Source organism: Aptenodytes patagonicus, chromosome 4 (genome assembly GCF_965638725.1).
Source record: "Aptenodytes patagonicus chromosome 4, bAptPat1.pri.cur, whole genome shotgun sequence".
NCBI lineage: Eukaryota > Metazoa > Chordata > Aves > Sphenisciformes > Spheniscidae > Aptenodytes > Aptenodytes patagonicus.
The window spans coordinates 1,231,651-1,250,413 of NC_134952.1; the positions used below are offsets into that span (position 1 = coordinate 1,231,651).

Genomic DNA, 18,763 nt, shown 5'->3' on the forward strand with positions numbered 1-18,763 from the left:
CCAAAAACCCAGATACCATTTTGCTTTGTGCTCATTTACCTATCAAATTAAACCATTTCATACCAGTTAGAGCTATATACTGGTTCAGCTCAAAGGCACTGAGCGTTACTTATGTGCCTCGAGTGATTTCGAGATCCTCATGCCATTTACAGCTGAGGTTTAAAATGGAAGTCTACACAGGAGAATGGCCAATCTATAAATTCATCACAGTGCCGACTCCGGAGTTTCTATTAACAGCGAAGAGACAAGACTTATGTTTCCGTGTCAAAACAGACCTAACGCGCTGCACGCGCCGCATATGTTGGGTCTCCTCACCTTTGTCGCGTTGCGGTTTGCATAGTTGACGCAGGCATTGTGGCTCTGATTCAACCACTAAAGAGGAAACAAGAAGAGACAGGCATAAACATAACTTCACAAAAATAAAAATAAAAAAAAAAAAAAAAAATCTATAAATGTGGGAGTGCAGCGGGAAAACTCATCTCCCTTTGGACCTGCTCACAACTTGCTACCTCTTTTCAAAGGCTCATGCATGCCCTACATCTGATTTAACGCCCTTCAAAGTGAGGGACAGACATCCCAGGGCACCCAGTGCCCAGAGGGCAGCTCTGCTTCCTTGTTCGCTTGACGTGCAACTCTTCTCCCGGCCCAATCCACCTCCACACGACACCTCGGTGCTATTGGTCTTTATTTTCGTCAGCACCAAATCCATACTGCTGTTAAGACGTAGCAGTAAGCCCAGCAGCCATTTTGTCAGTCACTTATTAAGCTCCACGGTTCTCAAACAGAGGGTCATAGGAGGCTTCAGCTGAGGAACAGGAGATGAGCAGATGTGCCACCGTACAGATACGGATGCCACTAAAGTGGTATTTCTGTCCACAACTTTTTGGAGCAGGATTTGTCACCAAAGCAGCGTGGCAGCAGCTGGGGATGAGTAGCACCACACTCCTGAAGGGATTTTACCCCCAGCAACTGCTGGCAATCTAAAGAAAATTATAGTTTTCATCCCCAAAACACCATGTTCCCAGATCAGAGCGTGTCAGAACTGGACTCCTCTCCAGCTGTGGCCAGAACTAAGATGGAGGAGGAGGAATGAAGTGAGGGTGACGAGAGAGAGTGAAACGAGGCTCTAAAACACGGGGATCAGCCCAGTCATTGCCGAGTTCACAACCCAGGAGCATATTTTTCCTGCTGACCAGCTCTCTAGCCTGGAATTTTGGACCTAGCAAACCTTGCTTTTTTGTTTTCTTTAAATAATAATTAAAAAAAAAAAAATTACAAAGTCAGCTTGCCAGTATGTGCTGGAAATCTGCCCCAATTTTCCAGATGTGGGGGTTTTTTTAACCCCCACAGCTCATATCTACATTAGCGGGTCCACAGGACCAGGCTAGAGCTAACCTGAGACATGTACATTTTGGACATCAGCAACAACTGCTTCACTGTACAAGCCTGCTCCTATAGGACCCAGTGTTTGTTAATGCAGTAATATGCATCGTCCCTAAATCCTATGCTATTTACCTGGATAAATCTCCTTTTCAGAGAGATGTAGACATACTGCTCAGATATTGTCCTTAATCTAGAGTTTAAGCCGTCTCTAGGTTGAAGACATCCCCACCACCCGTTTCTTGACTCCACCATCTTCCCAGGTGGCTGCCTGACACCCTCCTGGGCTTTCTGGTTGATGCCTCTCTAGATTGCTACTCCTCCTACTTGCATTTTTCAGAAAGGGGCGACCCATGTGCCCATCATGGTGGAGGGAAGAGTTTGAGAACCACTTGTCAAGCGGCAGTGGCTCAGACAGGCTACGACTGCCGGGCTTGCCTGCTACAATTTCCTCCTTGAGCGGGCTCATTTTGGTTCTGCATTTGAAATATTCTTTCTAGTTTTACAAGGATTATTCCGTCCTTTTAAAGCCAAAGGTTTCTCCCAGCTATGCCATGATGGTGGGAATAGGAGCTCCTCATGTAAGCCATTCACAAGCCACCCAGCCCAAGCCAGCTATGCGGGCTGGCTCGCTCCCCACTCACGCAAGAGTAACTTCTCCAAAAGCCAACTCTTTCCATCGTAGATGTCTGAAAACAGGTGAGGCAAGTTGCCTTCAAAAATATGAATGAGTGTTGATGTCTCCAGCCACTATACCACTCCCAGCAGGTAAAGCCACACAGCACAACTTATAGAATCATAGAATCATTAAGGTTGGAAAAGACCTCTAAGATCATCGAGTCCAACCGTCAACCCAACACCACCATGCCCACTAAACCATGTCCCCAAGCGCCACATCTACACGTCTTTTAACTACTCCCAGGGATGGGGACTCCACCACTTCCCTGGGCAGCCTATTCCAATGTTTCACCACTCTCTCAGTAAAGACATTTTTCCTCACGTCCAATCTAAACCTCCCCTGGCGCAACTTGAGGCCATTTCCTCTCGTCCTGTCGCTTGTTACTTGGGAGAAGAGACCGACCCCACCTCGCTACAACCTCCTTTCAGGTGGTTGTAGAGAGCGATGAGGTCTCCCCTCAGCCTCCTTTTCTCCAGGCTAAACAACCCCAGTTCCCTCAGCCGCTCCTCATAAGACTTGTTCTCCAGACCCCTCACCAGCCTCGTTGCCCTTCTCTGGACACGCTCCAGCACCTCGACGTCCTTCTTGGAGTGAGGGGCCCAAAACTGAACACAGTATTCGAGGTGCGGCCTCACCAGTGCGAGTACAGGGGCACGATCACTTCCCTCACTTCCTTAGCTGTATAGCTAAATACACCAAACCACAAGTTACTGGCACGTACCAATATATTCTCGGTTCTGCAGTCTTTCTAACATACTAGGCAGATCCCATTCTGCTTTGATGTTTCTTAACTGCATAATTCTCTATCATCACTTACACTGTAGACAATAGAAAGACATTTGCAACTAAAAATAAGTCTGAAAGTAACTTGTTTTTGCATTTCAGTTAGTGCTGAAATTATACTTAAGTGGGGTGTTTACTACGGATAAAACTCATTCACGTGCACGCTTCCTCCGCTTACTCTTAATTCCCAGGATTTTAATGGGAAATAACATCAAGACCTCCCTACACACACACTTTTTTTCCCCAAAACCCCTGTAGCGCATTGAAGGCAGAGGTCCTTGCCTTTGCAACACACAGCTATTCCCAAAATTCCTGGGCACGGAGCCTCCCCCTGCCCCCAGCCCTGCGCACACATTGCACTTCCAACAGGAATTCACCAAGGAAGATCCCAACTACCTGACAGGGTGTCTTCAAAACAGCAGATGAGTGAGCTTAAGGGCCTACATTTTCATGGAAGTACACACTGTGCAATCATTTACACCTGTACAAAATGGGTCCAAAAAGGTGATTTTGAGATCCCGGGCTATTTTGCATCTCCCTTGCGATGGCATAAATAGCCGGGTGCTGGAAAGCAGACCCGATAGTTTGCTTATAGCCCCTTCCAGACCTATCAAACCTTTCCCTAATTATATCCAGCCACATCATCTCCCCATTAACTAGAACATTGCCCGCGCAGAAAAGCCATGTGCATCAGTTTGTCCTCTATTCACAAGTCAGCTGCTGCTTTCCTTTCCACCACGTTCTCTACCCGTTCAGACGAGCGTTACCTGCCAAAACACAGTGGATGCCAGTGTCTGGTTGGGCAAGAGAAGACCAACAACCTGCAAGAGAAGAGATTTTTCTCATTAGCAAATGCATTGTCGGTTTGGTCTCAGTGCTCTTCTAGGCCCGCAAACAGCGAGCTTATTTGCAATGACTTGAATAAAGTATCTTCACTTAAGGCTTTATTTCATTATAGTTATTGAACCTCCCTTCAGCCTATTGTCTCTCAATTTTCCAGTGGAGAAGCTGGGTAACGTAGCTGCCCGTGAAAGCTTTGCATCTTTAACTATTGCTTGCAACACACCTTGAAAAGAGTCTGGCAGCAGATACTCTCCAAAGATTAGTTCATTAAAATATAATCAATTCTTTCATCCAGGTATTTCTGGAGGATAACACAAACACACAAATGCAAGAGTTCAAAATTGTTACTATTGGCAGCGAAGGGGGTTTTTCTTATTTTCCTTTGGCACATTTGCTGTTTCAAGCACAAGAAAGAAATCCGATTTGAACATCTGAAGACCAGAGTGTCACCTGGAAGCACATGTGCTCCTGTTTAGGACCCTGAATTTTGTTTTAAGAGAAGAGAATTGTTGATGTGTCATGCTCTGAGCTGCGAAAACTCCTGCTTGGGTTACGAGCTCGGGCTGACGATCGCCGTCTCCCAGAGGCTTACGGCAGTCTGTCCCAGCACATCTGGCCAGGTGCTGCCTGCTGCTGCGTGAATGCGAGATGCCACAGGCTTTGCAAGATCACCCATCGCAGCACCCAAGGCCACACACGCGTATGTTGCCTCTACAGTCCTGAGAGCATCCTTGGGACGTCTCAATATACCCCACAGGCACACCCTCTGCAATTCTTTAAAGGCCCCATCTCTTACACAAAACGCAGCACTGCCAGACTCCTTCCTACCTTGTTTTATGACAATCTTTCCTCTTAAAGCATAAGAAGTTGAAGAAGAGGAAAGGGATGCAAAGCAATGGGACTTTCAACAATAAACCCAACAAACATGGACAGGAAGATGAGTTCTTGGGTAAGAAGAGATACTTCCTAACGTCATTGTCCTTTTCTCCCGTCCTGCACCTTAAATGTCCGATAGTTTCTGAAGAAGATGGGCTTCTTGTTGCAAAATCACACTTGCATCTTTTTAAGAGTATAAAGACTGAACAACTCCTATTAACTCCGAATACATTTACTTTCAGGACACTCGTGTGAACTGCAACGTCTTCGAGGCATCTGGGCAGGAAGGCTGAGTTCGTTCCCACACTCAGGCCGTCTTCTGCACCATTTTCTTTAAGTTTATCCCTACAGAAGCTGAGAAGAAAGAAAACTTCCCTGTTAGAGCACAGAGAACCTGCCGCAAGGAGGGATAAGCTAAGGCCGTCTCTGCACATCTGCAGCAGCATCAGTTGAAGAGGAGGCAACTTCTACGCTTAAGGACATAAGAGAGAAATAACAACAAACAAAAGGGTAATAGGGTTGGGAGGCCTGATTTCATTTACATCTTCTTTCCTTTCTCCTCCTCCTCCTCCAGCTTTTCCTCCTACAGCCTTTCGTGAAGTTACAGCTACTTTGTACGCTGGCCGAGCGCCAATCTGTGCAAGTTACACTAATTTACTGCTTCCATTCAATATGCGGATCTTGTCATTAATTACTCCGTTGCCGGTCTTAGCCAAACGAATTCAACAGGCGATGAACCTCCTCACCCCAGGACTGACTTACGCCCCTGAAGCCAGCGGGCTAATGAGGCTCCGGAGGAAAGGGAAGACTGCAGGCAGCTACTTACATTGTCAGCTGAAGCTGAGCGCCGAGAAAAATAAATGAGGAAAATAAATAAATAAAAAAGAGCACCCAAAATCTGTATGACTGAAAGAGGCACGTTTAAATGCAAACTCTCCATATGTGCAAGAGTCTGTCAAGAAATGTACAATTTCACTTTTAATTACTGTCAGGGGAAAAAATAACTAAGAAGGAAAACAAAATAAAAAAAGCTTCTAAACACTAGAAAAGTACCAGCTACAAAATTTAATTGCCTATCAGGTGTGAACGGCCCTTTGTGGCCCCAAAGCCAGGGCTAAAGCCACCGCTCGGACATCTGTCGGCTCTGAGCAGCCTCACGGCGCGTTTGCATTACGAGCTCTCCTCTTGCAAGCCCCGAGTCCCGCCTTGTGTGTCAGCGAGAGTCATCTGCAACCCCGTATTAACACCCGGGTCTTCTCTACACACTTCGAAACCTCAACAGGACCCCCCCCATTTTTAATGGGCTGGGGAAAATGAGGTGCTTAAAGCTGTGGGTGGCAGCTAGGAACAGCAGCACAGCTTCTGCTCCATCCTCGCTGCCCGAGTCTTGGGCTGAATTTCCTAAATGCAGATAAATATTCCTCCTTGGAGCCTTTCATCCCTGGGATGAGACACAAACCTAGGGTAAAAGGCAGCCCAGCAGCCGCCTTGCACATCTCCCCCCTACAGCAAAGGGAGATAATGCGAGCGGCTGGATTTGCTCCCTCCTGGGCTGAAATCTAGGTGAGCAAACACAAACTCTCCCTACACCTACATATACTCCATCCTGTTCCCACTCTGCCACTGCAACCGATTCTGGGGTCGAACCGTAAACCTGAGCACGGAAAGGACGGAGGCTAAAAAGAAAAGCAAACGATTGCAACTCGGGGAAAGAATAAACAGCCACAGGATTTGGTTGTGTCAGGGGAGTAGCTGCTTCGGCCAGAAAAGAAACGATTATTTTCAGCAAGACCTTAATCCCTTTCACAACGAGCTAAACCATACTGAATTATTTTGCATTAGCTATAGGGGAAAAAAAGACCAACATGTATACAGGCAGCATCGCGTACTGACTGATAGGCAGTAAACCTGTTAATACATAATCTGATCACGTCTCTGCCGGAATCTATGCAGGGCGTTTAACTGACCCCCGCACACCGGGACAATTAGCCCGGGTGCAACGGCACGCTGGCACGGCTTTGCGGGCGAGGACAGCCACGCTCGCTCAGCCAGAGCCCACCGCAGGCACATTAAGTCTCTCTTGAGGAAATCCCATCCCCCTATGTGAAATGCAAGACTCAAACTGTTTTTATGCTAGAGCAGGCTGCCAATTTTGTCACTAAATTTCACAGATCGATTGGCATAAATGTTACATTTTAATTTTAACATTTGAAACGTTTGGGTTTTTTTTTTTTTTTTTTTTTTAAATGACAAGAGGTTCCAGTTTATCCTTTACAGCTAGTGAAATTGGGCTCATCTGACAGCTCTCGGCTCCTCTGACAGCTCTGGATTTGGGCCGATTTCATTGTCAATTTGATCGTTAACTCATTTTTGTTTAACCTTTTCTTTTAAAATGCCCCATACAAAGTTACCACCAAACCCTTACACACGACAACAAATAGTAACAGCCGCGATGATTTCTGCTTTTAGGTGCTAGCAACCCCGCTATCGCCGTTTGGGAAAGGACCGTTACCTTTAAGCAAGTACTATGCCACGGTCCACTGGGTTTAGGAAGATTAAATTTAGCAGATTTTGCTCCTTCAACCATTTTAATATCTGTGATCTAATAAGCTGAGCCAAGAGCTGGCGGCTAGGAGGACCAACTACCTCCTGGTACCAACTTTGGGTGATTTGGGGCAAAACCTTTTGCCTCAGTTTCCCCATTCATAAAATGTGGTTAATTAATCGTTCGTGTCCCTGAAGACGAGCTGAGGTTTCAGCATTAGGAAGACAGGCAGAATTATCTCCCTTCTGGCTTTCGCTATCGAGAGCACCCAAATGCTTACAAATTTCACAATAACAAGTACAAACTAAAAACGGCCTTAGCAATAACCCCACAGAAAGCACTCGCCGTTTTAATTAATCAAGACGAGAGCGCACGACGCCGGCCTCGCCTCGTCATGTTTGGGAAGCGACTTGTAAAACATGCGAATGAAAAAAAAAAAAAGCGTCCAAAGATGAAATCTGAGAGTTGCAGAAGTTGTATTTTGCAGACAATGAGCTCATCTTGGTCTTCCCTTTCCAGAAGGGAAAGATAGCGCTGAAGACGTTGCAGGGGACTGGGCGAACGACGTTGAATAGATAAATAACCTCAAGCACAATGTCCATAGGACAGGTTTTACATGACGAAGCCCTTGCTAACGTGCGATGGGAAAGGTGGGAACCCTGTGTGAACGCGTCGTGAGGAGGTAAGGTGGAATTTGGAGAATTGTCTGCGAGTGCTAAAAAATGCATTTCTTGGTACTCGCAAACAAAGCGGGGAGAGATGTTAAAATACTTACGATGGGTGTTCCAAAGGGAATGTAACCTATTAAAAAAAAGAGAGAGATGCATGCATTTTAATACGCAGTTTGGGGATGGAAAAAAAATCACATCTAAGCCATCTACCAGTTTAGGGTAGAAGCCACCCCTGGCATGACGGGCTGCACTCACTTCCAGCAGCTCCGTACCACCACGGGGACATCTGTGGACCTACACCTGATGCACCAAGCATCAACTACAGCAGCCTCCTTCCTGATTTTTGCTGAATCTCCTTCCCATCCTCTATTTGCTTTTCTTGGGTTGCGGCCTAAGAGTTTCCCTGAAACTTGTAACATCTAGACCCTAAAGCCTGCTCCAGTAAATCCAGTCCGTGCCAGTACCGTGGTATTAGCACTTCAGAGGGTATCGTGTCGTTGAGCTGGGCTAGGCAAGCCAGCAAAAACTCAAATCAGCAGAAGCGAAGGGATGACAACTCAGACCAGGAGCTGCTCAGGCCGGACCAGGAGGAGCTGGATGATGCCACGGTGGTGCTAACTGAGCTGACCTAGTGGCTTGCTGCCACGGAAAGGGGGACATCCTGCCCCCCTTCCCAGGCTCAGTCATGCAATCTGTTCCTTCCCTCGTGCCAGCTCTGTTGCTCATCAGACCCTCCTACAACCTACCCTCGCTAACCCAGGAGAAAACTCTCCAGCTTTCTGTGCCCCTTCCCCTCTTGTTGAGCCTGGTCCCACCAGGATAGCATGCTGAAGATGCTCATGAAGCCATCTAACAAGCTGCAGAGTCCATGCCAGTTAAGGAGCAGGACCATGTCACCAAAGGTAGGACCTCCCTCTTTCACCATCTGCTTTATCAACCCTTCCGCTAGTGATTTTACACCAGGAGAGCTCATTTATTTCTAGGTCAGTAGAAAAAGGAACAGGGTATAAGCTGAAGAAAGTATATTTGCATCATGGAGGAGAGAGGGATTATTTTAATCATAGGTGTAAGTTAAAGCTCTCTATATTAGAGATAAGCCTTTACCCCAAATCTTATTGAGCGCCACAAAAATCAAATGCTTCACATTTTTCCCCTGCTAAGTCTGCCAATTTTTGTGCTAATTATAATTCATCTCTATGACTTCCACTAGAAGGTCTCAGAGCATTTTACCAATATTACTGAATTAAGCCTCATGGATCCAATTTACAGTCGGAAAGGGCAGAGACCCGAGAGGAAGAAAAATTTTAAAAAAAAAGCAGAACAAGGCAGTAAAGCAGTGGGTCCTGGCTTTTCTCCCCTCCACTTTACCCTCAACGTCATCCTTCTTCAAAGAACTGGAGAACAAAACCCGCCAACCCTGTTATTTTTCCTCTGTGCCCAGTATTCAGGTGAAGAAGTCCCCCCAAAAAATATGGAAAAGGTCCTATTTATTTAAATAGGTCCTTTGGGAAGGGACCAAGGCTACACTTGCATCCTCAAGAGAGCTGCTATTCAGCCCACAGTAGAGGTAGCTGTGGACCTGTGCATGGCAGAAGGACACCCCAAAATGGGAAGGAGGAGGTGACAATTTAATAAGTAAGCAGCCCGGTGAAGCCACGGACAAGCTGATCCTTCGTGGGCTCCCGATGCCATGGCTATTAGGTACCACATGGAAAAACAGGGCTCATCCCGTTCTCTCCTGGAGAGTAAAACCCTAAGCTGCTCGTTGGGCACCAAGCTTCGCTATTTACTACAAAATTAAAATGCCCATTATAGTGACAGATACCTCAAAAAAGCCAGAAAAGACATTAGCTTCAGTCCATGTTAAAATATCTGAAGGAAAGGAAAATATTAAGCACTAGATCTCACATAGGCATTTAGGAACCCAATTCTCCCTGACTGCAAAAGGATTTAGGCATTTGAATTACTTTCTGATCTTGGCCTAAATGTTGACAAGATGCAATTCAAAAACAGGAGAAAAAAAAAAAACCACAGCATTTTGTACAAACCCCCAGTAAAATTCAGGATTGTCTGATCAGGACATACCATACCTGACATTCGGAAAGGCATGAAGATGGTCTCGTTTGTATCGGGATGGATGATGGCCTGTAAAACAGTCAGCAAACAGACACAGTGAAGGCACAGCAACAGTTGGCAAGGCGCAGCGAAGCCAGCGCTCAGCCTCTGCAAATAGCACCTTCAACCAGGGAGTACGGGGGGACTTCGGTGCGTCTCGGCACCCTCCTGGCTTTTGCATCTCCGTCCAAAGGCAGTCATTGTTCGGCAGCCTCCGCAAAACCTCCTCCTACCGCCGCTTTCCCCTCTCCTTAAATAATTTAGCGTAAGTTAATAATTTAGAAGTAAATAATTTAACCTGAAATATAGAAAGTGGCTCTTTCTCGGTACTGTAATGTCCCCAAAGGCCACCCACCGCTGTACCTTAAGCCCGGGAGGGGAATGCAGATTTAGGAGGGGAAAAGGGAAACCTGTTTTCTGTCCCTGCCTGTTTTCAGCATCTCCACCGAGGTGCAGCTTAATGTCCTGACTGAAACTCTGCCCTGTGAAAGAAAGGAAAAGCCCTCGCTGTGGCAGAGGGACGGGGAGGGCAGGACTGCCTGCTCGGGAGGGAACGAGGCTGTAAAGCACTTTATGCTGCTCGTGAAGCGAATGGCTGGCAGGAGACCCTCGTAAGGACTTGTGTGGCTCAGCCACGGCTGACGGATTCAGTCCGAGGAAGAGGAACATCTTCCCCGTCTGCAGGTGTGCCTGCGTGAGCCCGCACAGCACGTCGTAGGAAGCCTGAAATGCTGCTTCAGGATCCGGCTGAGTTGGGATAAAAACGGGCAGGCATGGCCCACTCTGGTTGTCACCATAAGGGTCACCCAGATAAAATCCCCTCACATGCCACGGGATTTGGATTTACCAGATATTTCAACCTTTACGTGCATCTGCAGCTTCTCAGCCAACGCTGGCGGCTGTGGACAGCCCAACCTCCAGGGAAATCCTAAATCTGTTTTACCGATAAACACACAACGAAGCTCACTTGGCCCATTTTTACCGGATTTTACAGTGAGCCCAGGAGGTTGCACCGGCATTAACTGGCTGGGGATGAAAAATCAATCCCCAAGCGATCTGGGACTGCAGAGGAGGAAGGTACGACACAGTTACAAGCCTTACCAAAGAACTGTCAAACTATTTTCAAAAGACTGAAGACAAGAAATCTCTTGACTAGACAGGAAGGAGAAAATGAAGACATCAAAATATATAAATACAAAAAAAAAAAAAAAAAATCAGACTGGTGGCAACAGTGTTCTCTGCATTTACATTTCTGTGGCAAGACAAAACAGCAACTGGCAAAGTCAATAATGGAGAAGGGGACAGCATCGCTTAGCAAAAAGGAAAAAAGCAGCAATAGTTGAAAACAATAATGAGATATAAAAAAAGCGTATTACCTGCTTTATTTTTTGAGCTCCCCACAGCTAGAAAAATAAGAGAGAACATTGCATTTAAAAAACGAGCAGTGCAGTTTTATACCAAACCCCAAGTATTCATCTTTCAGCTGCTGTAGTAAACGAACGCGAGGGACTGCTTTAAAACAGACTCATTTTCTGCATCCTTCCAGGGTGTATTTAAAGATCCTTTAAACACACCGAGCTCCTTCAAATCTGTGTGGCCAGTAAGACCAGCAAGGCAGAGAAGATATTCTTTCTTATATCGAATGGTAAGAAAGAATAACAACAGCCAGACTTCACGCTCTGCTATAAGCTTTACAAATCGAGAATTATCTCAGTAACTCTGCCGCCCGTAGATCTCAAGGTAAATTTAGCACAGCCTCTCCTTGGACGAGCTTCCTGCGGAAATCGAGGCTTGCTGGGGAACAAAGGTGGAGCAAGCCCTGCAGGGAAATACAAGAAGTATCTCTTCAAATAAAACCTGGATTCAGAATAAGCCACCACTAGTTTTCATTTTGCACAAGGGAAACGCACCGAAAAATGCTCGTAAAGAGGAAAAAATCTCATTTAAAACTCTCAGGAGCACCTACTGTTATTTACTGACTGTAGTTCAGCAGCATCAAAACACCTCAAATCTGGTTCAGACAGCGGAGATCTATGAGCACCGAGGAAGAAACATCGTATGTGAGGTGCAGGTAGAGCTAATGAGTAGGTGCACAACATCAAGAGATGCTCTGGCATAAACCCATAGTCAGCCCCCTGTTTAATAAAGCCAGGGGGCTTTCCTCCATCAATTACACCTAAATGCAAATTATAATCTTAAAAAAAAAAAAAAAAAAAAAAATCCCTATTTTGATGTATATAATTCTAGAGAAGGATGAAAAACCAGGGCTCCTGTAAAATACAACAACAGATCAATTGCTTTTACTATTAAGAACTGTTCTGTTCAGCTCAAGTCTGGCTTCAACTTCCAGGCACCGGCTTGTTGTTACACCTCTGTCTGACAGCCTCCAGCGCTGCCTATTTCTGTTCTTCACGCAGGTACTCGGAGCTGCTAAAGCCACCCCTTAACCTTCGCTTAAAGAAAAAAAAAAAAAAAAGATACAAAATTCATCCGAGCCAGGAGACTGGCTGTTTCGTTGGCAAGGCGCGTTTGCCAATCTTTTAACCACCCTCGTGGCTCTTTTACATCTTTCCAATTTGTCAACATCCTCTTGAATCGAGGACGCCAGAAACCAGACAAATTATTCCAACAACACTTGTAGCAGTGCCAAGCCAAGGGTAGGCTAACCTGATGAGTTCTGCTCTTGCTGTTGATAAATCCGAAGACAGCGATAGCTCTTTTTGCTTGGAGAGTTCACGATTACCCACCAGCATACCTACCCAAGCGCTGTGCGCATATTCTGCAATACAGGCATTCACACTTAAGGTTTTCTCATGATTATGGTATAAATTAAGCCCCGTTCTGCCATTCTTCTTCACCCGAGGTTTAGTGCCTTCCCCAAATATAAATCTATCAAAATACTGTTGGAATAAAGCAATTACTCTATTATAAATAGCATAAATTGACCCACTGATACCAGCAACCCCAGTATTTCACTCCAAATTCAGCTCTCGCTCCGGAATTGAAGCTCCGTGATGAACTCCACCGCGTGCAATGAGTTACTGGGATATCTAAATGTCACAGGCTGATGCACATATCCACAGGGCTCTTTCCTGAGGAAAACTTCCCTTTTTAAGGAAAATCATTATTCCCCATTTTACAGTTGAAAAACAGAGGCTGAGGGACACGAAGAGACAATCTTTGTGGTTGGCAGACACAAGATGTGTCTACCCTCACTGATCCTAAAATCCAAAGGGTGGGAGGCTGCATGCTCAGACAGCTACCAGGGCTTTTCTGCACCCGCCTGCCCACCAGCTCGAGAACTTCCATGGGGTGAAAGTGGAAGTCCTCGAGCTGCAGGTGACTACCCAAAGCGTCCCAGTAACCCTGTGGCTGCCCAGGTCTCGTGTATCTTAGATGTGAAACAAAACCACGAGATTTTCCTCTCCGACTGCAAGCACCAAGACTAGCAAAAAGGAAGAGGGATGGTTTCTGAGCCAGCGCTATGGCTTTTTTGGTCAAATTATCTAATTTCATTAATTGATCCCAATATTTATGCATTTTCCTGCTGCAGTGCAAATATTGTTAGAACATGCGATTTCATTACTTCTCAGAAAGAGACTTTACAAGATGCACCTGATGAGTCACCTAAAGATTCTGCCAGCTCATTTTCACTTTTTTATCCTCTAATTCATTTTCTGTCTGCAGCATTTTTCAATAGCTGCAGTACTCTGACAAGTCTTGCCAGCTGGGGGGCTCGTTTCTGAGAGCAAGCCTCTGTTTTTGCTGGGGATTTCATTCACGATCTCTCCGGCCATCTTTGAGAAGCAGCCAGATTTTGACCTCATTTACACTAGCGTGAATCCAAAGCGTCTTCACTGGAGCACGTGGAATGACTCCAGATTCGTGCTCAATTTATGTTAGATTTCGGTCCATGATCTCTAAATATAGTCAGCCTATACTGGGTGGGTCTCCTGTAATAGATGATCTTCCTTTACATCAGCTTTGCTGTATATTACTGGCTCAAAGCTACATAGGGGTTTTGCCACCATTCGAATTCGGGTGCAAGACCCAAACCTGCTCATACATGGGTTTGCACCAAAGAAGCCCAGAGGACAAGGGGGCAGGAGCGTTAGAGCACTGTTAACATATTTCACTATCCGCCCAGCAACCTAAGCAGGCAGCGATGGACAAGTTTCTCCAGTCTGTGGCCACTGCAACCTTCCACCAGGACAGATCAGGCTCTGCTTCATGGAGATGTCCTTCATGGTCGTGGAGGAATTTGCTCCAGGACCATTCGCAAGTGCTCCCAGCACCAGCATTTCAGGACACTGGACTGATGGATGAGATTTCCATCCCTCCTTCCCAGGATTCTGTTTCTTCTACAATTTTTTGAGGAAGAGATACTCACCACTTTGCTCACCACCTACAGCAGATAGCTTTAGAACCCTGAACTCAGGAACTGAACTCAGTTATACAGAAACATTACGTGCTTATGACGTTTGAGGGAGGGTATCAAAGACTGCCACAACTTAAAGAGAACCAAAGCTGCGGTAAGGAGCTAGAGACTGGAATGACTCTTGGGGAATATATATGATCTTTGGTTGACAGGACATTCATTAGCATTCCTTATTTAGCAGCAGAATCGCAGCTTAGAGATAGCTTTCAAAAAAAAGTATTTCCTTAAAGAATATATCCAGTCCAAATCTACCAGCTAACACCTGCCACTATAAAAACAGTACAAAGAGTACCAGATATTCTTAAGAGATTAACTTCCCTCCTATTAAATACAGAAAGATTTCATGGTCTTGGACTCAAAGATGGGATTTTTTTTTCCCCCTCTACACAAAGTTTCACCTAGATTAGAAAACCATGTTTACAAATCGTTCACCCTTGTTTACAGCAGGCTCCAACGCTACTAAAACAAGCAGCCAGCTCCACCCTACGTGAGTGCGGTTGGCAGTATCCAGACCACCCACTACATCGCTGAAGTTGGCCTCGGGTGTCTCAGGTCAGGAGAGCACTGACAGATTCACACCGCCTACTCCGTTGTGTTGCCAGCAACCACCTCCCTACAGTCAATGGAGACAGAAAGGCAGATTTGACGCCGGGAATCTGTAATAGATGCTCTAACGCTTCCCTCCCTCGACTGTACACACCAACAGGATCCGAGTCCCTTGCACAATACAGCAGTAGACATGGAAATGATCTTAAATCCACGAGTGCGTGCTCTGGATACGCCGTATCAGGAATAACTCTACGGAGAAAAGCCCTTACTGATTAACCGCACGTTAAACATGCATAACGACAAGGCACAGTTATTTTCAAAGAGCTAATGAGGAGTCACATGGTAGATGAGCCCTACGTGCAAGAGAAAACACAGCAGTTTAAGTTCTGCAAAGATTAAGTGGTCTACCTGTGTTAGACTTTGCACCATCATCAGTCACAACAGTTTGCAAAATTCCCCTAGTAAAGACAAGGTCGAAGAGGAAATCCTCAGAAGAATGAGTATTTTTAGTTAATTTATTTCATCTGCCCAGTCAACTGGAGACAGAGTTCCATCTCAAAATCTGCTCGTCCCCTTCCCGTTCCATCAGGGAGGTTCTCACCCTTTTATGAGACCCCGCCTGCACCCACGAAATCTTGATTTTAATAAGGTAACAGCCTGGAGTTTGCACCCCATCAGAAATTGCCAGTAGTTTCACACTCCAGGAGTTGCAAGGTTTATTAAAGCAAAGCTCGGATTATCCGTCCCACACTGAATTCCAAATATTGAGTGTTGGGAGCAGAACGTGTGATGCAGCAAAGCTCATTCTGAAGAAGGGGAGCAAGCTGCTTTCATGTGCGTGGCCATTCGGAGGGACAGCCTCCAAAACCAGATGTGCTTTCCAATAATCCCAATTGTTTAAGTGATACGAAACCAGAGGAAAAAAAATAAAAAAAGAAAACAGAAAACCTTGCTCAAAAGGCATAACTTACTGCGCTTGGAAAATTCACCGAGGAACACTTCAGACCAGCAACAGGGATCTGGCATCGCATTAGTGTCAAGTGATAGTGATGACTCTGAACAAGTTTTTATTTCATTCTAGATCCCTTAACTGGTAGTCAAATGGCCAGAGTAAGACATCGGAGGTGGGACTCATCCCCTCTAACAGACATCTACAACATCATAAAGACCTACTGCGGCAAATTCTCTGGATTTCCTTTATGTCAGCGGGCAGAAAACAGGCAGTTCGGCTCATCACAACTAGATGTCCAGCACAGGCTGGACAACCTGCACTCCAGCAGTGCTTGCTTCTCTCCGTTGACTTTAAGATGGGACCTAAATGATTAGTTCTGGCTCAAATTGGGTTTGGCTCAAGATGTAAAAACATCCCAAAGCGTCAAGCACCTGCAGCTCGTACCGACTTCAGCACGGCTTGCAAAGATACGGTTTCTTTGGATTCCAATGGGAATTTGATGAAAGTTGACGATTTTATGTTAGAACATTTAGGAATCCCAGACTTAAGCACTACACCTTTTCCAAACAGATCTCCCACAAATCTAGCTGAGCAGATCTGGTCCTTCCCCAGGGCCACCAGCTTGAACCAGAAGCACTCAGCAGCAGCTCCACCACACCCCGTCAGCAGGGTTAGCTCATATTAATCTTCATTATAAGGTTAAACATACTGGAAAACTCGCATGATCCCTTTTGGCAGCAGTACCGTGGGACATTTCCATTTGAAACTGCTCCTCGCAGCCCTTTTGGCCAGAAGGTGGAGTCTGCAGAAGATGCAGCCAGAGGAGAACACCCATCCATGGCCTCACCGCTGAAGCCCTGCTTGCTGAAATAGGAGGTCCATCCCAGACAACAGGTGCTTCTCATTGATATCATTTCACTTTTATTTCACTACGCTCCTGAGATTTTTTTATTGCTTTTAAGTTTACACGGTTATGGATGAAGATCTCCCAAGTGCCCACTGCATTGCACTCTCCAGCACATCATCCTCTCTTACAGCACCACATTTTTCCCTACTGCCTTCCTAGTTATTAAAGGCATTTATGGTGGTCAGTCCACTCCAGGCAGCACCCCCAGAACCTCTCAGCAGGTAACATGAAAACAAATAAGTATCTATTTTTAGTATTTCACTAAAACTAAACACCAGTGACAAACTCAAGGCCGTTTGGTGCAGCCCGACAGAGCTACAACGCGTTCTGCTTCGCCCTCCACCCATACCTTCTCCCCCAGGAGTGTGATCACTCATGCTTTGCGTGGCTTTCTCCCACTTCTCTCCAGCTTCAGTCCCAAAATCCCACTTCTTGAAAAGTGGTATTTAACATAGAGACAAATGCACACCACAAGCTCCAGCCAAGGCATTCAGTTAGGGCTGAAAGCTTTTAGCAAGGTTTATAGATTTACGATGGTGGAACCCCAGACCTTTTGGTTCCACATTTAATGTCACCTGAATGTCTGTAAGCCTGGCTGATGTGCCTAACCCTACCTGCTAATATATACGGAATCTGATGTCTGGCTTTACTAATAAACATGGAAAACAAGGTAACATAAACCACTGTGTACACTTGCTCCTCAGTAGGAAATCTCACCAATGGACCTTTTACAACCCTGCTCCTAATAATCATTACATGAAAAAGGTTTTAGCTCTAAGGAGATAAAGCTCAAATGACCCAGTGCGTGGGACGAATCACCAAGGGTATCTATACACTTTCTGCCCTGCATCTAGCATTGAAATCAGTCAGCAGAAGAGGCACCAGAAGCCACTGCTCTTCTTGGATGCCAATGGAAAAATCCTTCCCCGTCCTAAGCATCGTTGAATCACAGCGCCACGAGCTACTGCCCGTCTGCAGAACCAGAAAGCCTTCAAACAAATCCACATGTTGAAGAGCATCGGCTGAGATACCCGCCTGCACCGCAGCACGGCAAGGCAAGCGCCTCGGTGTTGGGAACCAGACTGGAAACCACGAGCAATTCCAGTGCAATACACAGATTTACACAGATACAAAACCAAGTGTAGGTGGAAACAGAATCAAGTCCCGACTGACAAAAAAAAAAAATAGCACTTAAATAACACTTTGCAGCTTCGCAGCACTCAATAAACATTAACTAATTAATCCTCACAGCATTCTACTGGAAAGACTTAAGCAGAGTAAGAAGCACTCACAGAAAACCATTACTTGCACCAGGGTTGTGGAAGGACTTAGATGCCATTGCACGGTTTAAAGTACAGCTTTGGAAGCCAGGCTTGCTACGCCAACTAGGTTGCTCAAGATCAGATTTGTTTCAGCTTATTTTAGCCATACGGAGCTTGTGAATCTAATTTGATTTGTAATCTAGACGTGAAACTCTCTTAATCCTCAAAGGATGAGCTGAAGCAAAGCCAGTCTGTAACTGAGTAAGAGCATCAACAGTAGTATTTAGCATGGTTTCTTTAAGGTGCATTAACCTACACTTCTGCCCAAGCTCCCTAGGTGCCTTTTGTCCTCTGACAGTCTGGAAATGATGCCTAAAATGTTCGACCCGTCTCAGACCACCTTAGTGTCACAAAGAATATTTAGACTGCAGAAGAGAGAAGGTCCAAGTTCAGCCCTTGGACCAGCAAACAGGCTCCTTCCTCGCAAAGAAAAGGAAGCAGCAGGACCACCGATATATCTACGTTTTACCATATCCTGCAAGAGACCAGAGGGAAAAAAAAGTACAGTTTACTGCAAATGGACCTCTTCGCTCTTCATCAACACTGTTAAGAAAAGCTATTATTCTCCAAAAGGGATGCTGTTTAGACTCTGATAGATTCATTGTTCTCTGCTGTGTCTGGGACAGCATGAGCAGCTCTTCCCGCTGCTAACATGATTGAAGGAAGAACTCAGTAATAAATATATGCCCATTAAGCTGGTGAG

General features: G+C 45.7%; 1 protein-coding gene across 3 annotated transcripts in view; it reads right to left on the reverse strand.

Annotated features, from left to right (window-relative positions):
- Window positions 1-18,763, reverse strand: part of SFXN5 (sideroflexin 5) — a 103,085-nt gene that overhangs the window by 52,048 nt on the left and 32,274 nt on the right. For all 3 annotated transcript variants that reach the window (XM_076335632.1, XM_076335630.1, XM_076335631.1), the window contains exons 4-8: window positions 11,269-11,295; window positions 9,868-9,922; window positions 7,882-7,907; window positions 3,610-3,663; window positions 316-372 (exon numbers count right to left, since the gene is read on the reverse strand). In XM_076335632.1, the coding sequence (XP_076191747.1) occupies window positions 316-372; window positions 3,610-3,663; window positions 7,882-7,907; window positions 9,868-9,922; window positions 11,269-11,295 (219 nt within the window). The remainder of the gene's footprint in view (window positions 1-315; window positions 373-3,609; window positions 3,664-7,881; window positions 7,908-9,867; window positions 9,923-11,268; window positions 11,296-18,763) is intronic.